The 27,997-nt window shown below is 42.9% G+C and overlaps 1 protein-coding gene across 5 annotated transcripts; it reads right to left on the bottom strand.

Annotated features, from left to right (window-relative positions):
* Positions 1 to 27,997, bottom strand: ADNP2 (ADNP homeobox 2). Of its 5 annotated transcripts, none has more exons than XM_037007449.2 (5): positions 27,598 to 27,700; positions 25,003 to 25,125; positions 20,540 to 20,725; positions 8,013 to 8,102; positions 1 to 4,660 (listed from the first exon to the last, which is right to left on the bottom strand). In XM_037007449.2, the coding sequence occupies exon 5, from the start codon at positions 4,478 to 4,480 to the stop codon at positions 1,442 to 1,444; it is 3,039 nt and encodes a 1,012-aa protein (XP_036863344.2). In that variant the 5' UTR covers positions 4,481 to 4,660; positions 8,013 to 8,102; positions 20,540 to 20,725; positions 25,003 to 25,125; positions 27,598 to 27,700; the 3' UTR covers positions 1 to 1,441. The 5 variants fall into 5 exon arrangements, with proteins under 5 accessions (XP_036863344.2, XP_073069373.1, XP_073069372.1 ...); XM_073213272.1 differs by having other exon boundaries at positions 20,605 to 20,725; XM_073213271.1 differs by lacking the exon at positions 25,003 to 25,125 and having other exon boundaries at positions 1 to 4,657; positions 20,605 to 20,725; positions 27,594 to 27,997.

Genomic DNA, 27,997 nt, shown 5'->3' with positions numbered 1-27,997 from the left:
TTGCAGTAGTATAACAAATTTTAATTCAAAATAGACACTCTGAAAACAATAGGTAAAAAAAAAAATAAACTTCCACAAGCTCCGTCTGAATTTACAAGAATATACCAACAATCACAGACCTTGCACAACTGCCTCAAAAATGCACGTTACAGAAATTACATGCAAGCATTATTCTCTTTAAAATCCATATAGTAACATTACCTTATTTCCCAGAGACTGCCATGTCCTCGGCATGTACTGGATGGGTATCTCTGCTGCGTGTAACCAGCAATGACTTAAGGTCTCCACGACTGGTTCTGGTGCTTTAAGTTAGTTCACATTGTGTGAAAAAAACTAAAGTTTACATGTCCAAAGGGCAGAAATACAATGGAGCTCTTTGGCAATACCCCATTGCATTAACCCAGACAACTAGGCTGTGGGAATGCCCATTTCCCAAAAACAAAAACAATTCCCTCTAGGAAACTGTCAGAGGTCTCATATACCTACCATGGAGGCTCAGCTCTTGGCTGCTCATTTCATCTTGTCCCCTGAAAACTGAAGTTTAAGTTTCAATTAGTGTCCACACTCAGGGGTAAAAAACTATTCCTGAGTAACACAGCCCTTCCTTTTCACTGGTTTATGAACAGTTAGGTGAGGAATAGAGTTTGTGTGTGTGTTTTATTCTAAAGGCACTAAAGATTTATTGTCTTACCGTTGAATAGAGAAATGACTTATCACTGTATCAAAAAGAGGGGGGAAGTCTACAGTGAAAAGTATTTCGGCACCTACAGAATTACTTTACTCGCAAATTAACTCCTTTGACTTATGAGCTGAATACCAAGATTCAGGTTCAGTATATTTTAAACAAATGAAAACATTTAGTTCTCTATGAGTTACAATAAAAAACAGCTGTTAGGACAAACCTGAAAAAACAAAAATCAAAACTGTAATCTGATAAGTAACTACTGTACAAAGAAAAAACCAGCGTAGTCAATGCTGTGCATCCTTACAGGGCCGCACGTCACATGGGTTTGTACCCATTTCTCTACACATTTATGGGGCCACTGGTTGCTACACATGCAGCTGACTGAGGGGGTCAGTGCTTTGAACACGCATTCTCAAACAAGATGATGTTCCCTTAAACAAAAAAAACAAGCATGTGGATTTCAGTTTTTATCACTCGATATTGACACTACTGGGAAAATAAGATGTGCATGAAATATCAAAAGATTTAATTTACAGAATGGGGGAAAACTAAAACTGTTATATAATCAAATTGCAGGAAACAAAAAATGGGAAAAAACTATCCACTTCTTTATGTCTGAGCACCTGAAATAAATCTAAAGAGCAGCTTTCAGACCACTGAAATTATTAGTTCAACATAGTGAAGAAAATAACATTTTTTAAATCTCAGTTGAAAAACTACTAATTATCTATTACTTTAGATTTCCTAAGGTTTTTTTTACAAGTTTTGTGGTTCATACTCAAAGTTCAATCTGTGTCTAACATTTTTAAGTTCAGACATATCAAAGCCTAAAAGCACAGAAGCCTTGTGACTTCTTATCGCTTTCATGCAAATATATCTTCTTTTTCCAAAAAACGAAGCCACATCAATTTTCCAGACCCACAAGAGCGAGGACAACAGTTCTATTTCCTTTTTAGTAGGATACGGTCTCTTGTGGAAATAATCTCTAAGAAACTGCTTTTTTTCTTCATAAGAGCAGTCTTCATATTTTTTAGGATTTAACGCTAAAATCTGAAGGGCATCATTGTTGACAAGTGGCGCCTCCATCCTGCTTTCACTACGTTGTCGTTTCAAGGGCATAGCGCTGGCTGCCTTTTCTGGGGAGGTGGCTGAGCCAGCACTGACGTCCCCATCGCTTGGCTCTTCCACCTCAGCGTGGCCATCAGGTAGCTTCCTCTTCACAGAGAAACCGGTGTCATGAGTCACCTGGCCAGTGGCCAAGAGCACGTCGCTGTCCTCAACCATGGCCGGCTGGCCCTGCAGGTCTGGGCTACTGTCCTTGGGCGCACTTCGGCAGCGCAGCAGGTGGATGGCAATGGCTGCCAGCGTCATGTTGCCGGTGTAAACCCCGCAGCAATGGATGCACTTGAACGCTGGAGACTTCAGGATCGTATGCACTGTTGGTGTGATGTGGTGCCTCTCCTTCAGGTGCAGCTCATAGGCCTCAGTTGTCACAAAGGTGCCAAAGCAGAAGGGGCAGGTCAGCAGGGGCTTGCTGGGGCTGCCAGGTGCACCCTCAGCCTGGGGCCTCACTTTGATGTACACGGGCACCAGCGACTTGGAGTGGTTTCCGGCCAGGACTGCCAGGTACACCTCCCGCTCCCCAAGCTCCTCCTTTGGCAAAATGGTGATGAAATCAAGATGGGGAAACAGAAGGCTGCCGTTAGCATCAAAATCCAGCTGGAAACCTCTGTTACTGTAGTCCACGGGCAGCTTCTTCTTGCCCAGGTGCATGGTCCTGCTATGCTCTGAGAGACCCTTGATGTCATGGAACGTGCGCGGGCAGAAGAGGCAGCCTAGGCCGTGCATGAGTAAGTGGTGGATAAGCTCGCTCTCTGACACCAGGCACTTACATGACAGACACCGGGCTGTCTTCTCTCTCACCCACTTCAGAAATGGTGCGCATGCTGCCAGTTTTTCAGGCTCCAGTCTCTCAGCAGACTTGGATTCACTGTGCTTATGAGCCACTTCCATATGCACCTGGTACACATTGGAAGGGAAGAGCTCATTGCAAACTGGGCAGGTTTTCCACTGCTTTGCCTGCCTGAGCACCTGATCTGCCTCTGCGCCAGGAGGAGGGGCCTGAACAAACACACTCTGAGCAGCATTCACCACCACCGGAGGGGAGGGCATGCCGGCTGTGCCCCCAGCCATCTGCGCAGCTGCGCCTGGCTGCAGGAGCTGCATGGGCACCTGGGGTGGGGCAACAGTTGCCACACCTCCAGGTGGCACGGGCAAAGTGACAGACACCGGGGCCAGGGTGTACGTGGGAATCCCATTCACCTGCTTCCCCGTAGGTATCAGCTGTCTGAGGATAGAGCCTGATGTCAGGAAGGTGGTGTTCTGCGAAGCGCCAGGCCTCACTGGCTGATCCGGCAGAATGCCGGCACCCATGCTCACAGGCCGAGTAGGCTGCAGGACCCCAGGCCTTACCGGCTGGCCCACAGGTAGCACCCCTGACATGACAGGCTGACGGAGCTGAAGGACTCCGGAATTAACTCCCTGGTTCACAGACAGAACACCCGACGGGACCGCTGGGCTGGCAGAAAGGAGCCCGGGTGGGACCACCTGGGCTGCTGGCAGAACCCTGAGTGGGACCGTTGGGCCAGGAGGGAGAACCCGGGATGGGGCCATAAGCCCAGTGGGAAGAACTCCGGGTGGGACCACCTGGCCCACAGGGAGGACACCAGAGGCTGCTGTCTTTCCAGAAGGGACGACCCCAGCCGGGGCCATCTGGCCTGCAGGAAGGACCCCAGACGGGGCTGTCCGACTCACAGAAATCACCCCAGGTGACACTGCCTGAAGAACCCCAGCAGTGACTGATGGGTTGACAGGAAGGACACCAGACCCCACAGGTCTGTTCACTGAGAGAACTCCTGGTCCGACAGGTCTGCTCATGGGCCCAACCGGCTGGCTGAGGGGTAACACCCCTGGGCGGATGGTCTGGTTTATGGGGAGGACGCCAGTTCTCACAGACTTGTTTATGGGCCCAACTGGCTGACTCAAGGGCAGCGCAGAAGGGTTGGCAGACTGGTTAAGGGAAACTCCGTGAGAAAGAAAGACAGGCTGCGGGGCTGAGGGTGGCAGGGCAAGGTTGCTCTGGCCTACCGGCAGGGCACTGGAGACCAAAGTCACCTGGGGCTGGGCAACAGCAGGCGGAGAGCACGTGAGGCTGCCTGCGGCACCAGAGGCCGCAGTCACCGGCTGGACGGTGCTTGGACTCTGACTTTGACTGCTCTGTGGCAAGGCGACACAAAAGCAAGGAGGTGTGGCTGGGACGGCCGGTGCACTGCGGTTCGGGGGTGTGGGCAAAGGCACAGCAGGTTTGGGAGCAATATGCATTTGCTTCAGAAGTCCCGTCTTCTTAATGTGTTCTGAAATCACAGATCTAAGCTTATTCTCCAAATCCCTGTGGATATCCGATGTCAAAATATGATACATTAAAGCATCCTGGCTGCTGGCATTGGCGTTGCACTTTTTACAGTAATACTTGTCAGGTGGCGGCATCCTTTCAGCAGAAAGGGCATCCTCAGTTTTCGGCTGTGCGCCCATTTCCTCAGTTCGTAGGCCAAAGTAGGAGTTAATTAAGTGGTGAAAATGGGCTACCAGCACATGCTTCTTCATGCTATAGTACAAAGTGTTCGAAAAATTACATTTTAAACATGTGAAACTTATCACATCACTCCTAGATGCTTTAGTTTCACCTAAAATATTCACTGTGTGGGTCTGGACTTTCCGAACAGGTGCATGGAACATTCTGAAATGCCGCCCCACAACTTTGGGTTGAGAAGAAAATACACAGTTTGGACAAGGGATCACCAGCTCTTGGTCAATTTCATCTTCATGGTAACGATGTAAATGGTTTTTGAATGAAGTAAGCACTTTTGTGGAGTATTTACACACGCCACAGCAGTAAGGCTTTGTCCGGTACCTCTGCTAAAAGCAAAGCAAAGCACAGTTTAGTCAAACTATCAGATCTACACCTTTCATAGGTCACAAGTATGTGATTCCTTTTCTTCTAAGGTGACAGACAATCTAATGCAATTACTCCTCAGGGAACAATGTTTTCTTTAAGCCAGGTAGGCTTTTTCTTAAAGGGCCAAGGCCAGGCTGAGGCTTACGTCAGGGCAGGCTTTGTGCTCATGAAGCTAGATACCAATTCAAATTTCATGTAACTTTCGTGTCACAAAACAGTATTCTTTTCATTGTGTTTCTTCTCAAACATTTAAAAATGTACATCTACTCCTAGTTTGTAGGCCTTACAAACACAGAATTTGACCTGCCTGCAACTCATAGGTTTGCTGACCTGTTTCGAAGCCAGACACTAAGATGACAAATCTCATTACTTCAATCTATACTTTAACTGCATAGAATAAAATTAACTCACTTAGTTCTCTGGAAAATAAGTTATTTTCTCCCCTTCTTATCCTATTGCTCTTAGCTCTGTGTTTTTACTCTAAATTCTAAAACCTCTGGAATTTATCTACAAATAACCTAACCTGCAAACTGTTAACCCCATCATTCCCACCTTTTATTTCCCCCAGTCCTAGAGAAGGTAAGAGCCCAGTGGAAAACAGACAGGGCTTAGCACATGAGTCTCCAGTCAGCACCATGGCCAATACTAAGGGCAGTGGACAGCACCTACATCCGCTGTGTGGGGCACTGCGGGCCAGCTAGGAACACAGAGCACAGGCTGCCGATGTGGCGTTTCTCCCTAAGGCAGATACAGGGGAATCCAATCAGCCTGGGACATGGGAACAGACATCTGAACTGGCCAACACAGTGCAATCTGGATCTGTGCTCAAATCCATGAAGTGCTGGTGTGAGGATTTCATGGCACTGGTGTCTTTCATGGATCCTCGAGCTGGTAAACCACCAAACACTGGGCCCAGCATCACCAAGGAGGATGGCGAGGCCTGTGCACAGTGAGCACTTCACCGGTGGCCTTCCCACACTGCCCTCAGTGGCCAAAGCCCCTCCTTCCTAGACCCGTGCTGTCGTGCCCACTTCTCAAGCTTGAACACACATGCGTTCCCGTTCTGTCAGTGGGTCCCCCGCTCACACTCCTACTCGTGTGGTTTTTCCTCTTGAGTCACAGGTCAGAGAAATCATCCAAACACACTCAACGACACATTACTTCCTGGCAGTTAGCAAAATCCCAGGTGCTGGCATTTCTGGTGAGGATCGATAATAAACCTAGGGCAACAGCTAACCCCAGACCACAGAATTTAAAAACCCTGCATTTCACTGATTCTACAAGACTTTTTTCATATTTTACCATTTATAAAACCTGGGTATGCCTTACAATGGACGGTTCAATGATGTGACACAGTTCAAGTAAAGTATTGCTTTATTTCTGTCATTGGCTCATTAAATAATGGTGTGTCTTAAATGGTATCCAAATGCCAAATGAACACATGAAAAAATGCTCAACATCATTAGTCACTAGGGAGGCAAATTAAAACAGAAAGAGAACAGCAAGTCCATAGGCACAAGACAACAGATACCAAGTCCAGATGCAGCAGCTATCACCACGGATGGGAAAGCAAAATGGTGCAGCCATTGACAGCTGTCATGGATACATACTTATGTACCATGTATGACCCAGCAAACTCAAGCTGAGGCATTTATCCAAGAGATAGGAAAGCATATGTTCCCACAAAAACCTGTATGTGAAAGGTGTAGAACACTGTTCAACCGGGAACAATCCGAGTGTGAGACCTTGACTCACCGGTAACAGAGGAAGAGAAAACCACCAAGGCGAGAGCAGAAAAGTGGCGTCAGGACCCCTGAGCACTGGCAGAGATCCTGCACCGGGAGCAGTCCATTGGCTCCCGGCCAGGTCAAGCCTGCTGCCTCGGATTGCATGGTAACAGTTCTATCACCCGCTACAACCAACCTTCGTGTGTCTCTGTCCCCAAAACCCAAAAATCTAGCACGTCTTGTTCCTCTGAGCCCTGAGGACCTCACTGAATCTGGAGCCACACAGTCCTTCGTGATTGCACCACATTTCTGCTAGGTTGTCTGCAATGTCTCTGCTCATAAATCATATTCCCCAGAGACAAATTAAAGCAGAAGACGGCCTCAGGAATGAAGAGGAGTCAAGGCACCAAAACGAGCAGACAGCACGGCCTACATCATTCCAGGCAACAGCATTTTTTTTTTTTTTACCAAATATGGTGTCTATTTAATAAGTTCGATCACTATTATTTCATATTGTTGTTTAACATTTTGTATGCAGGCCCTATCCACCCCAACAAAAACAAACTGCTTGAGGATAAGCCCCCAACTTCTTTCTGTCTGGCACTCAAAAGCTTTACTACTCTGTAGCAGGGATTGTTTCTTGATGAAAGGCATATAATTATATATTGTACTGCATGCTAGTTACATTATAGGACCTTTTAAGAATTCAGATGAGAAAAATCAGTGAGAACTAATAAGAGATTCATGAAGTCAAGGTCTTCAAAGTGAGGCATATTTGAATAGCCATGAGCTGTTTTGAGCAGGAAAATAACCAAATCAGAGTGGTTTCAAGGAATCTTGTGTCTGATGGTAGAGGGGAGAGTTGGGTGAAGCAGGATAAGGGACCCACAGGTAGGACACAAAACAAGAGGCAGGAATGTGGGACTCGGGGCTAGGTCTACAACAGAAAGGTCCTTAAAGAAAACTACAACAGCACAATGACTGACTACTTTTTTTTAATAGCCAAAACTCCCAAGACCAACACGACTCGGACAGACCGAGTGGGAGGACAGGACAATTAAGTAAAATCTGAGACCTGCTGAGTTTGATTCTAATGAAGGTGCTTGACCTAATGGGTGGCTGGATGGTAAGAAGAGTTTTCCAGAAGAAAATACTTTAATATGGAGAATGTAGCTTGTATCTGCCTAGGTTTGAGGTTTCAAATTATTATAAGTTATGTTCCTCAATTCAAATATCCATATTTCCATTTTAGTTTCTGAAACCAGGTGCCCCTTCATTATGTACAGTCAACATCATGGTGTTTCTCTTCACTCAGAGTAGTCGCACATCAAAGACCCTCCTTATGCTCAAAGACAAACAGTTTCACTACACTACCTAATCAACTTTATATGCAGAAAACCCTCAGAGCACCCATAACCCTATAGTACAAAGCACTTGCCACCATCCTTCCTTCCACTTCCCTCGTGTTTACACTGCTCCCCACCCGACTCAGTTATCAGCAACCCCAGGTACATGTGGTGGTCCTCAGAACTAAACTGACACCCCAAGTTGGAGGAAATGTGAAAATCAAATACAAAATACATACCACTTTTTTTCCGGAAGGTTCCCAGAGAGAAACATCTCCCCATGATGTGTTATAAAAGTATTTCTCTCCTGGATCAAAGCCTTTAAGGTCCTTTAAAAGGGAAAAAGAGAGAGATCATTATGCAATTCCATAAGATAAATCAAGATCTAATTAGCACCTGAGAGGATCATGTGGCACCATGAACCCACAGGGGAAGCAAACGAAAACGCAGCCCACGAGCAGACAGACAGCGCACAGCAGCCGCTGGTGGCAAACATCGCCCTGGAGCAGACAGTGTCTCCCAACAACGTGGGCAGACTGGACGACTCCGGGGTGGTGGAGGCTGAAGCTGGAGCTCCAAAGACAGGGGTGGCTGGAGACACACCGAGAACCTAACAGCCACATGCAACAGGGTCCAGACAGAACCCTCATCCAAACAAACCAAGCATGAGAAATATCTGGAAGGAAATTGGAGAAATCAGAATATGGACTGTTCATTAAATAAGACGGACATTTAATGACACAGAAAGACGAAGGTAACCAAAAAAGCGTGATCGGTATGAGCTCACTGTGGTAAAGACTACACAACACGTACACATGTATAAACACACACACACGAAAGAGAGAGCTTAACAGTTAAGATGTTAGTAGTGGTAATCTCTGAATGACAGAATTGTGGCATTTTAAATTTAATTTTATTTCTAAAAAAAAATAATTACCTGTTTTCTCTAACACTTTATATTACTGTTTTTTATACAGTTATTTTTAAAGATCAAAAAAATAATTATTTAAGTCAGAGAATGATATTTAATGTAGTTATTGCCTGTGAATACACCTATGCTAATACACTGCTCACCAAGTCAGTTCAGAACTAGAGAAAAGGTACACTAGGATAAGGATTTAAATTGGAAACAACAATGGACCACGTGGCTCGTGGAGTAGGCAGGGGCACGATACATGACAACAGCAGCACAAGGTCTGGGGGGAAGCACCAGCACATGATATGGAAGCCGTGCACAAAAGCAGCTACAGACAATATTCAAACCATAACATGCACGGCTGAGCTTCATGAAAGGTCATTTACAAAACAGATAGCAATCCAGATTTGGCCCATGGGCCATAGTTTGCCTGCCCTGGTCTAAATACTCAAATTAAGAGGCACCAACTGTGAGACTGGGCAAACAAACAAGATTCAGTTGCCTACAAAAAACCTCCTTAAATATAAAGACATTGACATGTTAAAGGTGAAAAGATATGCTATTATGCTACCATTAATCAAAGAAAGCTGCAGGAGCTATATTAGTATCAACAAAGTACATTTCAGGAGGAAAAAGATTCTTATTACGGATAGAAAGTCATGTCCTGATAATGGGGCCAATTCATCAACATAATAATCCTACATGTGTGTGCACTTGGAAAAGAGTTTCAAAGTACATGAAGCAAAAACTGAACTGAAAAGAGAAACAATCAAATCCAAAATCATATCTGGAGACTCCAACACCCTTTCTCTCAACAACTGACAGAACAAGTCCACAAAAGTCAGGAAGGATAGAAAGGCCTCAACACCACCAAACTAAACTGACCACTGACAGCAGCAAAACACACATGGAACACTTACCCAACGGGTCCGTAAATTAGAAGCTTGAGTGATCATACAGTCTACACTGCCACCTTAAGAAACCAGACAAACTGAATAAATGAACCCTAAACAACAAAAAGGAAAGCATAAAGGGTAGAAATAAACGAAATAGAAAACAGACAATAGAAAAATCAATGAAACCAAAAACTCTTTCTTTTAAAAGAGAGTAAAAATTTACAAACCTCTGTTTAGACTGAACAGTAAAAAAAGAGAAGACACAAATTACCAATATCAAAATACAAAAGGGGTTATCACTATAACTAAGGAAATATGCCAATAAATTTGACTACTGGAATTGAACTAGATGGATTCCTTAAAACACAAACTACCTAAAACTCACTCACTAAAAAAAAAACACTAGGTGTAACATGATAGCCTGATATCTAGTTGAGAAACTGAAATCATAGAAACCTTCCCACAAAGAAAACTCCATGATGGCTTCATTGGAAATTCTATTCACTAAGCATTTACAGAAGAAATACTGTCAATTCTACATAAGCTCTTCCAGACAATGAGGAAGAAAAAAGTCCCATTCGTTCCAAGAGGCCAGCATTATTTTTATACCAAAACTAGTCACAGATATTACAAAAAAAGAAAACTAAAGATCCTATCATTCATGAAAACAGATGCAAAAATTCCTAAACAAAAACTCTACAAATCGATCCAACATATTAAAAAAACTAAGTGGAATTTATCCCAGTGGTACAGATCAGTTTAACAGTTTACTGAAACACCAAACACATAATTCGCTTAACTAGAATAAAAAAGAAAGATGATTATCTTAATAGATGCAGAAAAACCATCTGAGAAAAGTCAACATCCTGTCATAATTTTTGCTCTCAGCAAAGTAGGTAATAAGGACTTTCCCAACCTGAAAAAGGTTGAGAAACCAGTCATGCTGTGTGGTAGCAGAATGAACAACATTGTTATTGCTATCGTTAAGTTTTACTTCAAAACACAGCTGACACTTGAACAATACAGGAGGGAGTTAGGGGCGCCGACTCCCCATGCAGCCAAATACCCAAGTACAGCTATGAAGAGCCTACTGTTGAACAGAAGCTTTACCAATAACATGAACAGTTGATTAACATGTTTTGTGTTCTATGTCTTATACACTGTATTCTTACAATACAATAACTTACAGAAAAGAAGTCTTTAAAATGTTCCAATCTATTTTCTGGAAAAACCCCACATGTAAGTGGACCCACACTGTTTGAGCCAATGTTGTGCATGGATCAGCTGTATTTTAAAAAACCAATGCCACCGAATGTTTTTAAGGATGTGGAGCAACTGAAATCCTCACACACCCATGAAAGTGTGTAAAATCATACAACTACTTTGGAATAAAGGTCTAGCCATTTCCTATAAAATTGAGCTTACAACTTTATAATTATGCATATATGTATTTTTCTAAGAGAAATCAAAACAAATGTTGCCAAAATACTTTCCAAGAATATCCCTAAGAATCTTTTTCATAATAACCAAAAACTGAGAACAGCCTAAGTGTCCACCATCAGGAGAAAGGATCAACAGACAAGTTCAGTTAAGGCAGTGGACTGCTACTCAGCCACGTCCAAGGATCTTCCACAGGAGTACATACTATTCCAATTACACAAAACTATAGAACAGTCAAATATTATACTGAAACCTTTCAGAACAGCAGTGGCCAGTGGGGCAAGGGCAGGGTTTGACTGGGAAATGGTTTGCAGGAAATTTCTGGATAGCATTGTTCTGTACCTTGACAGCGGTTTGTAGTACATGAGTATATGCATGTCAAATTGTTTGTGGAGATGTTTAAGGTACATTTCAGAGCAAGGAAAGTGTCCTCCTCCCCAAAAAAGTGCCAACAAATACTAAACTCTAGTTAATGATACATATGCTGAAGAGTTTAAAAGTTAAGTGTACCCATGCCTGTAATTTTCTTTGAAATGCATTAAAAAATAAGTGATGGGTGTACACATACGTGTGTGTACACATATGTATGTGTATATATACACACATTTATATATATATATGTTTTATATTTATTTTTTATATATTTATATTTAGTTTATATAAATATATATATGTAAATGTTCATTTTGTAAAATTTAAGTAGTAGGTAGATGGGTTTTCACTATACAATCCTTTCAACATTTCTGTAAGTTTAAATCTTCACAGGAAAATTCTGAAAATGAATGAACAGTGATGTCCTGTCACAGGAGATAAGGGAGAAGAGTTTAAAGGGAGGTGTGCTTCACACTGTCACGTGCTGCAAAATAAAAGCTAATAAGAAAAAAAATGAGGAGATAAATGGAAGAAGGTATGACAATATTTCAATACATTTTTACAGATAAGGTGTAGAAACATAAGTTAGTAATTTTTTTTTAATCTATACATACGTAGGTCTCCACAGATTGTGACAGAGGTAGGTTTAGGGCATCGGTTTTATTTAAAGCATCACTGATTCAGATGCAGCAACCCAAAATTTGTAAACAATGGTTTAAACAACTCTAGCGAATCTATGAACTTGCATAGAAGTGAAGCGGAGAGGAGCAGGAGCTCAGGGGTGCAGGTACCTCGGACACGGCCACTCTGAGCAAGGCTGAACGTGATGCGATGGCGCAAAGAACTGAGAGTAAGAGGACTCAAATTTCTATACCAAAGGCCACCTTCCTGGGGGTTTTCTAAGGAGGGAGAACAAGGCCACCTCCAGAAAGAGCTCTGGAGGAGACAGAAAGCAACAGGAGATCGTTAAGAAAAAAAGTGCAACAAGATAATTACCCTCAAGTTGATAAAAATGATCATGGATCCACATTTCTACTCAACAGCCAACATTAATTCCCTTCTACCTCATCCTGCCCGCAGTAAATCTTAGATACTTTGAAACACTAATCTAGGGACCTTCTGTTTTAACCACTATTTTTCCCTACCATTTCTTTAACATCAAAGATTTCTGGCCTTCCTGACAGTAACTATTAGCTGAGAAAATATAACACGGAAACAACTAGACCAGTAGTACTTTTGGACAAATTCAGGCATTATCAATCCCATGGGTATCTAGGAACACCTGAAACAGATCAGTGATTTAACGGGAGAGATGACTTGCTCAATTCTCGAACAATGCTTCACTCACCTGTGAATTTCCAAACTACCAGAGAAGCTACAGTAATTCCCTAACTTCCCAATTCCTCAAGGGCCCACAGCACACAGAGTCCAATTAACACTCTAGTCCAATTAACACATCACACACAGAAAAAAAAGAGTGCCTTTTCCACTCTCTTGTTGATTACGTTTGCGTGTGTTTTAAAATCAAGCAACCCACTACTCATTTCCCTACATTTTAATGAGTGAAATATCACTATCCACGGGATGTGCTGGGCTGACTTGGGCTGACCAAAAACCAGAAAAGGCTGATCAGGGTGGATGCGTGCTATGGGGCCAGCCCACTCAGGTATGCCAAATACTCTCGTAGCACTATTTCTCAAAAGGAACTTCTTGTCAGATTTTATGTGGGGGATTCTGAGTAAAATAATGAATGTGACCAAAAACATTAAGGGAGGCGGAGCCAAGATGGCAGCGTGAGTAGGACAGTGGGAAGCTCCTCCCAAAAAAGTATATATTTTTGAAAATACTACAAATACAACTATCCCTAAAAGAGAGACCAGAAGACACAGAACAACAGCCAGACTACATCCACACCTGCGAGAACCCAGCACCTGGAGAAAGGGGTAAATACAAGCCACAGCCCGGCAGGACCCGAGTGCCCCACAGCCCAGCTCCCGGCGGGAGGAGAGGAGTCGGAGCAGGGAGGGAGAGGGAGCCCAGGACTACTGAACACCCAGCCCTAGCCATCCGCACCAGAGCGCAGAAACACAGTGCATGTGTGGGGTGCCGGAAACTAGGGAAGCAGGACAGTAAGACCTGTGAGCAGGTCCCGCAGCCAGCGCTCCTGGGACCAAAAAAAAGGGAGTGCTTTCTGAAAGTCTTAAAGAGACAGGGACCACACAGCTGGGCGGAAGCATCCCGGGTCACAGTCGAGCAGTTGGAAATTCCAGGGAACTCCGGGCACACTAACCCCCTGGGCAATAGCTCTGGGAGCCCTCACAGAGGTAAAGAGCCAAACAGCCCCCCGTCCATTAACTCTCCGGGGCCCCGCCATAGCAGAGCAGCGGCCTGAGGCTGGCCACGCCCGCAGCAAGGGAGCCTCCTCCATACAGCCAGGCAAGATACAGAGACCCAGTCTACATGCAATTGCCCAACACAAGCCACTAGGGGGTCGCAGTTGTCCCAGTAAAGAAAGGCCAGGAGCAATTGGAAAAGTCTACTCTCCCAGCTGACAGACATGTCAATAGCATAGCACTGCACCTATCAACATGAAAAGGCAAAAAAATTTGATCCAGACAAGACTAACCCAGACAGCTTCAACATCTTCTACATCTTCCCCTGAGAAGGAACCTGGGAAGATAGATTTAACCAGCCTTTCTGTAAAAAGAATTCAAAACAAGTCATAACCATGCTGATGGACTTGCAGAGAAATATGCAAGAAATAAGGAGGAAGAATACAGAAATAAAACAATCTCTGGAAGGACTTCAAAGCAGAATGGACGAGATGCAAGAGACCATTAATGGACTAGAAAACAGAGAACAGGAACGCAGAGAAGCTGAGGCACAGAGAGAGAAAAGGATCTCTAGGAATGAAAGAATATTAAGAGAACTATGTGACAAATTGAAATGGAACAATATCTGCATTATAGGGGTATCAGAAGAAGAAGAGAGAGAAAAAGGGATAGAAAGTGTCTTTGAAGAAATAATTGCTGAAAACATCTCCAAACTAGGGGAGGAAATAGCCTCTCAGACCACAGAGGTACACAGAACTCCCATGACAAGGGATCCAAGGAGGGCAACACCAAGACACATAATAATTAAAATGGCAAAGATCAAAGACAAGGACAAAGTATTAAAGGCAGCCAGAGAGAAAAAAAAGGTCACCTACAAAGGAAAACCCATCAGGCTATCATCAGACTTCTCAACAGAAACCTTACAGGCCAGAAGAGAATGCCATGATATACTTAATCCAATGAAACAGAAGGGCCTCGAACCAAGGATACTGTATCTAGCACGATTACCATTTAAATATGAAGGAGGGATTAAACAATTCCCAGACAAACAAAAGTTGAGGGAATTTGCCTCCCACAAACCACCTCTACAGGGTATTTTAGAGGGACTGCTCTAGATGGGAGCACTCCTAAAAAGAGCACAGAACAAAACACCCAACATATGAAGAAGGGAGGAGGAGGAATAAGAAGGGAGAGAAATAAAGAATCATTAGACCGTGTTTATAATAGCTCAATAAGCGAGTTAAGTTAGACAGTAAGATAGTAAAGAAGCTAACCTTGGACCTTTGGTAACCACAAACTTAAAGCCTGCAATGGCAATAAGTACATACCTTTCAATAATCACCCTAAATGTAAATGAACTGAATGCACCAATCAAAAGACACAGAGTAATAGAATGGATAAAAAAGCAAGACCCATCCATATGCTGCTTACAAGAGACTCACCTCAAACCCTAAGACAGGCACAGACTTAAAGTCAAGGGATAGAAAAAGATATTTCAGGCAAACAACAGAGAGAAAAAAGCAGCTGTTGCAATACTAGTATCAGACAAAATAGACTTCAAAATAAAGGTAACAAAAGATAAAGAAGGACATTACATAATGATAAAGGGCTCAGTCCAACAAGAGGATATAACCATTATAAATATATATGCACCCAACACAGGAGCACCAGCATATGTGAAACAAATACTAACAGAATTAAAGGGGGAAATAGACTGCAATGCATTCATTCTGGGAGACTTCAACACACCACTCACTACAAAGGACAGATCCACCAGATGGAAAATAAGTAAGGACACAGAGGCACTGAACAACACACTAGAACAGATGGACCTAACAGACATCTACAGAACTCTACATCCAAAGCAACAGGATACACATTCTTCTCAAGTGCACATGGAACATTCTCCAGAATAGACCACATACTAGGCCACAAAAAGAGCCTCAGTAAATTCCAAAAGATTGAAATCCTACCAACCAACTTTTCAGACCACAAAAGTATAAAACTAGAAATAAATTGTACCAAGAAAGCAAAAAGGCTCACAAACACATGGAGGCAGAACAACATGCTCCTAAATAATCAATGGATCAATGACCAAATTAAAATAGAGATCAAGCAATACATGGAAACAAATTACAACAACAGCACAAAGCCCCAACTTTTGTGGGACGCAGCAAAGGCAGTTCTAAGAGGAAAGTATCTAGCAATCCAGGTATATTTAAAGACGGAAGAACAATCCCAAATGAATAGTCTAGAGTCACAATTATTGAAATTGGAAAAAGAAGAACAAATGAGGCCCAAATTCAGCAGAAGGAGGGACATAATAAAAATCAGAGAAGGAATAAATAAAATTGAGAAGAATAAAACAATAGAAAAAAATCAATGAAACTAAGAGCTGGTTCTTTGAGAAAATAAACAAAATAGATAAGCCTCTAGCCAGACTTATTAAGAGAAAAAGAGAATCTACACACATCAACAGAATCTGAAACAAGAAAGGAAAAATCATGACGGACTCCACAGAAGTACAAAGAATTATTAGAGAATACTATGAGAATCTATATGCTACCAAGCTGGAAAACCTAGAAGATATGGACAACTTCCTAGAAGAATACAACCTTCCAAGACTGACCAAGGAAGAAACAGAAAATCTAAACAGATGAATTACCAGCAACAAAACTGAATGGGTAATCAAAAAATTACCCAAGAGCAAACCCCCGTGCCAGATGGATTTACCTCGGAATTTAATCAGACACACAGAGAAGACATATACCCATTCTCCCTAAAGTTTTCCAAAAATAGAACTGGAGGGAATACTTCCAAACTCATTCTATGAAGCCAGCATCACTCTACTACCAAAACCAGGCAAAGACCCCACCAAAAAAGAAAACTACAGACCAATATCCCTGATGAACATAGATGCAGAAATACTCAACAAAATATTAGCAAACCAAATTCAAAAATACATCAAAAGGATCATACACCATGACCAGTGGGATTCATCCCAGGGATGCAAAGATGGTACAACATTCGAAAATCCATCAACATCATCCACCACATCAACAAAAAGAAAGACAAAAACCACATGATCATCTTCATAGATGCTGAAAAAGCATTCGACAAAATTCAACATCCTTTCATGATTAAAAACGCTCAACAAAATGGGCGTAGAGGGCAAGTACCTCAACATAATAAAGGCCATATATGATAAACCCACAGCCAACATCATACTGAACAGCAAGAAGCTGAAAGCTTTTCCTCTGAGATCGGGAACCAGACAGGGATGCCCACTCTCCCCACTGTTATTCAACATAGTACTGGAGGTCCCAGCCACGGCAATCAGACAAAACAAAGAAATACAAGGAATCCAGATTGGTAAAGAAGAAGTCAAACTGTCACTATTTGCAGATGACATGACATTGTACATAAAAAAGCCTAAAGACTCCACTGCAAAACTACTAGAACTAATATCTGAATTCAGCAAAGTTGTAGGACACAAAAATAATACACAGAAATCTGTTGCTTTCCTTTTCACTAACAATGAACTAGCAGAAAGAAAAATCAGGAAGACAATTCCATTCACAATGGCATCAGAAAGAATAAAATACCTAGGAATAAACCTAACCAAGGAAGCAAAAGACCTATACCCTGAAAACAATGAGACACACTTAAGAGAAATTAAAGAGGCCACTAACAAATGGAAACTCATCCCATGCTCTTGGCTAGGAAGAATTAATATCGTCAAAATGGCCATCCTGCCTAAAGCAATCTACAGATTCAAAGTAATCCCTATCAAAATACCAACAGCATTCTTCAACAAACTGGAACAAATAGTTCTAAAATTTATATGGTACCACCAAAGACCCCGAATAACCAAAGCAATCCTGAGAAGGAAGAATAAAGCAGGGGGATCTTGCTTCCCAACTTCAAGCTCTACTACAAAGTCACAGTAATCAAGACAATTTGGTACTGGCACAAGAACAGAGAGAGCCACAGACCAGTGGAACAGAATAGAGACTCCAAACATTAACCCAAACATATATGGTCAATTAATATATGATAAAGGAGCCATGGACATACAATGGGGAAATGATAGCCTCTTCAACAGCTGGTGTTGGCAAAACTGGACAGCTACATGTAAGAGAATGAAACTGGATCATTGTCTAGCACCATACACAAAAGTAAATTCAAAATGGATCAAAGACCTGAATGGAAGTCATGAAACCATAAAACTCTTAGAAAAAAACATAGGCAAAAATTGCTTGGACATAAACATGAGTGACTTCTTCATGAACATATCTCCCTGGGCAAGGGAAACAAAAGCAAAAATGAACAAATGGGACTATATCAAGCTGAAAAGCTTCTGTATAGCAAAGGACACCAACAATAGAACAAAAAGGCATCCTACAGTATGGGAGAATATATTCGTATATGACAGATCCGATAAAGGGTTGACATCCAAAATATATAAAGAGCTCACGCACCTCAACAAAAAGCAAATAATTCAATTAAAAAATGGGCAGAGGTGCTGAACAGACAGTTCTCCAAAGAAGAAATTCAGATGGCCAACAGACACATGAAAAGATGCTCCACTTCGCTAGTCATCAGACAACTGCAAATTAAAACCACAATGAGATATCACCTCACACAAGTAAGGATCGCCACCAACCAAAAGACAAACAACAAATGTTGGCGAGGTTGTGGAGAAAGGGGAACCCTCCTACACTGCTGGTGGGAATGTAAATTAGTTCAACCATTGTGGAAAGCAGTATGGAGGTTCCTCAAAAAGCTCAAAATAAAAATACCAGTTGACCCAGGAATTCCCCTTCTAGGAATTTACCCTAAGAATGCAGCAGCCTAGTTTGAAAAGGACAGATGCACCCCTATGTTCATCGCAGCACTATTTACAATAGCCAAGAAATGGAAGCAACCTAAGTGTCCATCAGTAGATGAATGGATAAAGAAGATGTGGTACATATATATATATATACACAATGGAATATTATTCAGCCTTAAGAAGAAAACAAATCCTACCATTTGCAACAACATGGATGGAGGTAGAGGGTATTATGCTCAATGAAATAAGCCAGGCGGAGAAAGACAAGTACCAAATGATTTCACTCATATGTGGAGTATAAGAACAAAGAAAAAACTGAAGGAACAAAACAGCAGCAGAATCACAAAACCCAAGAACAGACTAACAGTTACCAAAGGAAAAGGGACTGGGGAGGATGGGTGGGAAGGGAGGGATAAAGAGGGGGAAAAAGAAAGGGGCATTATGTTTAGCATGTATAATGTGGTAGGGGGGGCACATGGAGGGCTGTGCAACACAGAGAAGACAAGTAGTGATTCTACAGCATCTTACTACGCTGATGGACAGTGACTGTAATGGGGTTTGTGGGGGGAACTTGGTGATGTGGGGAGCCTAGTAAACATAATGTTCCTCATGTAACTGTAGATTAATGATACCAAAAAAATGTATTTTTTTGTTAACTGTCTACATGCCAGACATAATTCTGATCACAGGTAACAATGAGGGTCAAGAACAATGAGGTCCTTGTCTTCTTACATTCAAACTGGGGAGACAGATAATAAATAATTAACATCAGGAACCATGAGGACCTTGGAGAAAAACAGAGCAAGGAAAGGAGCAGAGAATATAGTGGGAGAGGGCAGCATTTGACAAGGAAGCTCTCTCTAGGGTCGTAATGCCTGAACAGAGAAGTATCTGGGGTCTTCAGAAATTACAATTTGTGTACTTGTGAGGAAAAATCAATTCTGACCATTAACGTGAAACCTGGTAATTAGTAGTCCTTTACTTCGGACTGCCTTTTTTATAAGTAAAATCAAATTGATTTAAAGTTTAAAACTTGAAAATTCAGAAACCCTCACAAATTAGAAATACTTTAAGTCAAATTCTTCACAGGTTTTAAAAAATCCAAAGCACAGACCCTATTTTGATAGTAATGAATAAAATATTGTTATCATTGGCATGAGGATACACAGCAAGCCTTATTTACCAACTTTTACTTCTTTACTACATATGCCAATCATATATTCTCAAGTTACATGGATAAAATGATATGAGAACACAATTTATCAATAAAGTGACTGCAACCTTCATTTTTAAACTTTTGTAAGATCGAATTTATTAAATTAAAAAATCAGAAGAAAAGTTTATCATACCAGGTATGCAACCCCATTTTTTGGTCACTCAAGCAATACTGGAAAATTAAGTTATGGTCGCCTTTTGCTATGATAATAAATAATTCAACACATTCCCCTCAAATATCAAAACCAAATGTATTTTATAACTAATGGCTATAAAAACCCCCTCCTAAAAGTAACTTTAAAAACTTAAACAGCTTAAAGTAGTTTAAGTCAGAAAGACATAAATCGTAACTAATGATGCAGGCCTTTGAATGACAGTACATCTTTAATACTAGTCTGAACATGCAGGTCCACTTACATACATGGATTTTTTTCAATAAATAGATTGGAAAAATTGGAGGATATTTGCAACAGTTTGAAAAACCATTTTCTCTACTTTATTGTAAAAATACAGTATATAATATATATAACATACAAAATATGTGTTAATCAACTTCATGTTATCAATAAGACTCCTGGTCAACAGTAGGGTATTAGTAGTTAAGTGTCCGGTGAGTGGGGGTCAAAAGTTACACTTGGATTTCCTACTGCACAAAGAATCGGCGCCCCTAACCCTCACACTGGACAAGGGTCAGCTGTGTTAGCAATTTCCTCTTGAGGAATCTTACCCACTCTTCAAAAATCCCCAGTTCAAATCTCACCTCCAGAGGCCAATCCCAGCCTCTCTGGTATTACTGTCTTCTCTCGATCTGCTACATCCTCTTACCTTCAGCAACTCCTTGCAGCAGTCAAGCCCAATATCCACAAGAATGCTTTTCACCTTTTTCCGCACCTTCCTGATGTTGTCAAGATTTTCCACAGGAATTTGAAACATCTTTGAAATTTTCCTTAAAAGGGAAGTAAACAAAACTGTAATAAGCACATGCATTATTTTAACAGCTAAAACAAGAGGAATAATTTTCAAAAAATTATGCTGGGACAACCAGATATCCACATACAAAAAAAATGAGATTGAACTCTCCTTCACCACAAACAAAAGTTAACTCAAAATGGACTATACATCACCACGTAAGGGCAAAAACTCTAAAACTGTTAGAAGAAAACATAAGCATATCTTCAGGACCTTGGATCTGGCAATGGATTCTTAGATATATCAGAAAGCACCAGCAACAAAAGAAAAACATACACAAACTGGACTTCATCAAATTAAAACTTGGAAGGAAACCGTCAAGAAAATACAAAAGGAGAATCCACAAAATGGGAGAAAATATTTACAAGTCATATTTCTGATAAGGAATTTATATACAGAATATATAAAGAATTCTTAAGACACCCCAACTTAAAAAAGGCACGGATCTGAACAGGTACTCCTCCAAGGACAATATACAGATGGCCGTTAAGCAAATGAAAAGATGCTAAACACCTGCCACAGGGAAATGCAAATCAAAATGACAATGAGATCCTACTTTACACCATGATGGCTATAATTTTTAAAAAAGAAAAGAACACGTGTTGGCAAGGATGTGGAGAGACTGGGTATCTCTCACACACTGCCAGATGGAGAATAGTCTGGCAGGTCCTCAAAAGATGAAACATTTGCATACCATATGAACCAGCGATTCCAAACATAAACCAAATGAAAACTTTCACGTGGACGTTCGCAGCATTCCTCATAAAGCCAAAAAGTGGAAACAACTCCAATGTCCATCAGCTGATGAATGGATAAATAGAATCTGGCACATCCATACACTGGAGTATTAATTGGACATAAGAAAGAAATGTATGGCCATATGTGCCAATGTGGATAACCTTTTGGGAACATTATGCTGACAGAAAGAAGCCAAACAAGAAGGACTACATTCTGTATGACTGTTTACATGAAGTGTTCAGAATAGCCAGTTTATAGGCAGAAAGCAGAATGGTCACCTGGCGCTGAGGACTGGAAGGTGATGGCTAAGGGGAGGTTTCTTTTGAATGACAATGTGTTAAAATCAACTGTCGTGACAATATACATGAGTGTGTGAAAATACTAAAAGTCACCGAATTGTATAAAGTGAACTGTATTGTATGTAAAATACATCTCAATAAAGCTGTTTTTAAAATATCTTAAAAAATACAAAATTAAAATAAACTCTATGGTATTTGATCAGAATAAGACGTATGGGTGTGACCTTACTGTTTTTATACACAATAAAAAATAGTTTTTTAAGAGTGTGTGTGTATTCCACAGCTCTGTCCACTGAAAGCCTGGAAGCAGCTACACAACCCAGCAGCTGCGAGCACTCCTAAGGCCCAAATGTTACTTTCTAAACACTTCTTTCCATTAGTAAGAACCAGGGCTCCTTAGAAAAATGGCTGATTCAAGGACAGGAGAATGGAAAAGACAGGATAAGCCTACAATGTCTTGTGTCAGAAAATAAGGAAATTGCTCAAGAAATGGTAAGACGAGTCAAAAGGACTCAAAAGAAACCAGCTTGAATAAGTTCCAAGCCAAACACAGGGCAACTGGGGCATCCATTACATGACAGTAAAAAGTGGCACTGAATTTTCCAGACAGTTTAACAGTATCTCTCATCTCACATGATCTTAAAATATAACATTGACACTCCCCCCCTCGCAAGAAGTATGGGCATCTATGCCCACACCCCTTAAATCTGGGCAGAATTTATGGCTGTCTTCATCAAAAAAACTACAGCAGAAGTAATGCTATGTGACTTCCCAGGCTAGGCCATAAAAATGCCACACACTTCTGCCTGCTCTCTGGCGACCACCACTCTTGAATCCAGACCATGTTGTGAGGAAGTCCAACTGGCCCACATGGGAGCATTCCACCTCGACCTCTGGATCTAAGATGCCTCTGAAGCCCCTCAGTCAAGCCATCCCTAGCCTCGGAGTCTTCCCAGAATCCCCAAACATTGTGGAACAGACACAAGCCGTCTCCCCTGCTTCCACCTGAACTCCTGACCCAAAGAATTACTGAGCTTTTGAAATAAAATATTTTATTCCACAAAGGTTTGGGGTAGTTTGGTATACAGCCAAGAGCAACAGCAACTAAAATATAATCCACTAGAATATAACCTTGAATCCATGGTGATATAATAAATTGAAAGTTTGAGGAAGAATGGGATATTTACGTGGTTTCCAAGCCTCTCCCCATAAAATACTTAATAACCAAGGGAAAAAGAGTAATTCACACAAGTCTGGCAGACAATCCCAAATTAGGAGGCACTGTCCAAAAACAGCCTATAATATTCAAGTGTCCAGGTATAACATTCAGACACAACAATGTAAACTTCCACAAATGGGAATGGACACACAAAACGTGGCGTGTCCACACAGCAGAATAATACTTGGCAATAAAAACTAGGTCCTGACGCATGCCACAACATGAATGGATCTCAAAAACATTATGCTAAGTGAAAGAAGCCAGATGGAGAAGTCTTCAGATTGTCTGACTCCACTGATAGGAAATGTTCAGGAAAAAAACAATCTAGAGATAGAAGGTAGATTAGCAGCAGCATGGGGGTGAGGATGGGTAGTGACCGCCAAGTAGGTTTTCTAGGAGCACTGGAAACATTCTAAAAGATTGTGGTGATGGCTCTATGACTCATTAATTTACTAAAATTAATGAATTATACTTTTTCTAAAAACTTCATGGGAAAAAAACCGAGGTACTGTTAATAATTAAGAGAGACTAAACACAATGTGCAACCCTAACTAGATTCTTTTACTATGAATGATGATACTGGAGCAAATTGAAAGACTTCAGTGGGGTCTGAGGATTAGATGGTAATACTGTATTACTTTCCTGATTCTGACAGTAGTGTTCTGGGGATTTAAGAGAATGTTCTTATCTGTAGGAAATAGACAATATTTGAGGTAATATACTATCATGTTTGGCAACTTATTTTCAAATGATTCAGGGGAAAAAGTTCTTTGTATTGTACTCACAACTCTATAATCTGTACCTTTTTCAAACAGCATTTTAATGTATAAAAGCTGAAAACAAAATGAGTCAAGTTCAAGTTAAAGAAATGCCAGGTAAAATATGAATGCCAATGTTTATTACCAAAACATTCTTTTAAAAACTTGCTAACACCCACTGTAGGAGGGTGAGTAGGAAAATCATAGTATCTATATGCTTAGGGACAATCTGGCAGTATCTCCCAAGACTCCACAGGACAATTTCTGAGTCAGCAATCCCCTTGCACAGTCGCCTTGCAGCCCCTGTCCTGCAGGACAAGCATGCAGGCCCTCCTAGGCATTCCAAGGATAGCCAGCTTCTGCATTCATTGCACTGATCTCACCACGGTGCAACTACCCATTTATGACCCTACCTCCCCCACTACACTGAAGTTCTTCAGGGTAGGAATCATGTTTTATTTGCATGGGCCTATCAGGGCATAATACGTAGCAAATGTTCACAATAAATGAACAAAAAATATAAAACAGAATCGCAAGACATGTAGAAAGTGCTATGGAGCCTGAGACAGTCCAGGTGAATAATCAGCCTCAAAAATGACTGAGGAAAAGGAGGAAAAGTCTGAATGTATTTGGCAAGATGTAAGTAAAACCAAAAAAGGCAGAGTGGAATCAAATGGGGTGAGAGTACAAAGGAAGGGTTAACACATTAAGAGGGAAGAACTAAGGAATCATTAAGTTTTGAAGAAGCTGATGTACAATGGGGAAGTTTTCAGACAAGGTACGTGAAAAGTGTATCTTAGGCTCAGTATAAGGAAACTGAAGGATATTTACATTTTAGCACTGGGGGATCTAAAAATCATAGGAATTAAAGTAAAAACTAACAAAACCATTAAAAATGAAATGTACTGTTTGGGTTCTAGCCTTCAAAAGCATACTCTAACAGAGTTGCTGGCAGGAACCGCATAACGGCATTCCGAAAAACTAAGCACAGGGTCACTTTCAAGCCTAGGCTGGCTTCTCTGGCTAGAGCAAGCCTCAACAAACACTTCTGAGAGCTGCTTTCCACGCACTCTATCAGACTTGCTTTCACTTCCTCCTTGAAGTCCCACCATCCTCTCTACCCTTTGGGGCTCCTCTTTCCCCAAAGCTGGCTATTAATTATCCAAGGTTAAGACCATCATCCACATGTAGCTGAAACAAGGAACCCAAATGTATTGCTTGCAAAGAAGTCTGGCCTTACTTAGCAAGAGCTGATCTTTTCACAGAGTTTGGAGAAGCATGGCTGGTACACTTCGGGAAGAAAGTTTAGGACCTGCTGATTTTTCACAGGTTGGATCTCTGCAGGCTGCTGCTGACTGGCTGACTGAGGAGGAGGACACAGAAATGAGGCTGTCGGTGATTGGGCAAGTTTTAAACAGGCTCTGTAGTTTCTTGTTCAATGTTTGGAGTATGACCAAGGAACTGTCATTCTTCGTTCTTGAATTTGGAGAATAGGAACATTTTATCCTCAAATATAAGCGTTTCCATTCCCCCATCATTGCCATGGTGGTTCTCCCAAAAATAAGCATACAAATCCCGTACTTAAAAAAAAAATTTCCTTTTTATCAATTTGTTCTTTTAGAGACCCAAGTAAGTATGACAAAAAGTAAAACAGGCAAATTACAGAAGCTTTATAACCTTAAAACAAATCTTTCAAGATGCCTGGTCTGCTGACAGTAGCTTTGGGGGAAAGCAGCTCACTTTTACTGTAATGTTTTCATTCTAGGATACCATAATTTATTGATTCCACGACCAAAGATTCCATTCAAAATGCCCAGCAGATTAATTAAGAAAGAAGTAACGCTTTCATACTTATGTATTCTCTATAGATGTTGTTCTCCATCTATTCTCCGCGCACTTTCACCATCAAGAGACAGCAGGCTAACGCAGCTGCACTAACCTGTCAACCTCAGTTCACAGTACATTACTTTTCGTTTCATAGTGTGTGGTAGACATGGAACTACCAAAAATTCCACTGACATGCTCAAGAAAATGTCATTTCCTCAAGGGGCACTTAAAGGGTTTCTTTTGTTTTTTAGTATCATGATCATTTAAGAATATTCCATTATGGAAAAAATATGCTCCAAAAAATAAAGGCATTCAGGTAATAATACTTTTTAAGCCACAGAACTTTGTTTTGATTTCCTGTGAAATCTAAGTTCTGAAAGGATTTCACTTGAGAGGCAACACTGCACAATGGGCTCACCCGCAAGGATTCAGAGCTGTACTGCCTGGGTTCAAAGCAGCTCCACAACTAATCTGCTGTGTAATCTTTGCAAATTCTTTATCTCGGGGCCTCAAATGCCCACCTGAGAACAGGTAGGGTGCAACCTTTCCAGGGAACAGTTGTGAGAACGGAGTTATAATACCAGAAAAGCACCCAGAACACAAGCAGTGGGCTTGCTTTAACGCCACAGCTCTACATGAGGTGTCCCAGTTATTGGGAACAGGGCTGTTTTTCCTTCATTAAAAAGAAAAAAAAAACATAAAAAACGTAATGTCTGTGCCATGCACGAAAACAAGATTCAGAAGGCCTGGGTTCAAACACAGATCCTTTCCCTTCAGCGAGTCAGGCCTTTCAGATTCTTCCCATGGAACTCACTGCCCTACCAGGTGCTTGGCTGCCAGAGTGGAGGCCATCGCGCCAGGCGCGCGCGGAGACTCAACCACACACCCAGCAATATTACAGTGCAAACGGAGATGGGAGTTAATGCATGTCCCAGGATCTCTTCAGCTGAAATTCTTGCCTCAACTCCGCCTTCATCTCCCCTAAGAGGCCACCAATTCTTCACCCTAACCTAGGCCACCTCTCCATCAGACAACTGAACTGTCTCCTCCCCGCTCTGGCCCATCCTCCAGACTCGCACAGATCGCTTTGCACGTACCGATCTGTCACTTCCATGCTTAAAGACCAAGTTCCAATCCTGCAGAAATACCTACGTTCGTTCCTAATATGGCCAGCTTACCAATAACAGCTCTAAATAAGTCCCATATAAATAACCTGACCTGCAGCCAAAGATGCCTCTCCCACAAACGCTCCCCCAAACCGCACTACTCGGAAGGAGCCGTGCTCGCCTCCGGCCGGGGCAAATGATCCCGGTCTCCCACCCCCTCCCACTCAAATAAACCAGCTTCAACAGCATTCAGTCTCCAACTCAGATTCAAAGAAGATGCATAGAACACTTAATTATTCATCATTCTGCAGCCGTACACTGCGCTGGCAGCCAACAGCTTCTGACGTCCCAAAGCCAAGGTGCGGCGGGACAGTGCCACAGAACCTGTGCCCACGCAGCCGGCAGCCGCACGCGAAACTAAGGCTCCAACGTGCACATCTGCACAGCGGCGCCACGGAAGCTCGGACGGAGACCCCGCGCACGCACGCACGCACGCCCGGCCTCGGCCCTCGCCTTCGGGGAACAGCGCGCGCGGCGTCCTCGCCGCCCGCGCTGGGGGAGGAGCGTGGACGCCAGGACGGGGGGCGGGAGGGAGGTGCGCCCCCAAACCGGCCCCGCCGCGCGCGCCCTCCCCGGTGCCGGCCCCTCGCCGCCTCCCCCCCTCCCGCGGCACCCTCCCGGGTGCCAGCACCTCGCCGGTCCCCGCTCTCTCCCGCGGCGGCTGCGGCGCCCACCGGCCCCGACGTGACGCGCAAGGACGACGGGCGCCGCTCGGGCCGCGAACCCGCGCCGGGAGAGCTCCGCGGGTGGGCGGGGTGGGGCGGGGCCGCCGGGACTTGGCGGCCAGGCCGGCTGGCCGGGCCGGGGGCGTCGCCGTGGGGCCGGGCCAGGGTCTTACCTACCGCTGCGCGCCCAGAGCGCCGCGCTTTCCCCGCCGTCTGTCGCCGCGCCCACCGGGCCGCACTCGCGCCCGCTTCCGCCCGCGCGGCGGGACCCCCGCCTCAGCGCGCGCCCACCCCGCGACCCCGTCCCCTCCTCCCAGCGCAGCCAGAAAGAGAAAATGGCGCTCGATTTGCCTCCGGAAGTGACGCGCGCCCTCATTTGCATGCTGGTGCAGCCAGCCAATGGGGGGAGAGTGTGCATGGGACCCCTGGGCAGTGTCCTACAGGCCCCTTGGGGCCCTTGTCCAAGGCTGGGCTGGAGGCTCTAGGGAAGGAGTAGGGGGACCCTATGAGCCCCCTCCGCTGACCTCCACTGCTGCTACAGTGGACTGGCCAGCCAGCCTCTCACCAGCATCTGTGC

This window comes from Manis javanica, chromosome 9, assembly GCF_040802235.1.
Source record: "Manis javanica isolate MJ-LG chromosome 9, MJ_LKY, whole genome shotgun sequence".
Classification (NCBI taxonomy): Eukaryota; Metazoa; Chordata; class Mammalia; order Pholidota; family Manidae; genus Manis; species Manis javanica.
This window is presented reverse-complemented; position numbering and strand designations above follow the sequence as displayed.

Bases quoted from the DNA above. Each gene is read 5' to 3' on its own strand.
- ADNP2 (XM_037007447.2), bottom strand. From the start codon at position 27,838: ATGCACACTCTCCCCCCATTGGCTGGCTGCACCAGCATGCAAATGAGG. The intron at 8,103-20,604 runs GTAAGAGGATGT...TCCCTTTTAAAG, and splicing joins GCTGCAAGGAGTTGCTGAAG to GACCTTAAAGGCTTTGATCC. The intron at 4,661-8,012 runs GTATGTATTTTG...CTTTGCTTTTAG, and splicing joins AACCTTCCGGAAAAAAAGTG to CAGAGGTACCGGACAAAGCC.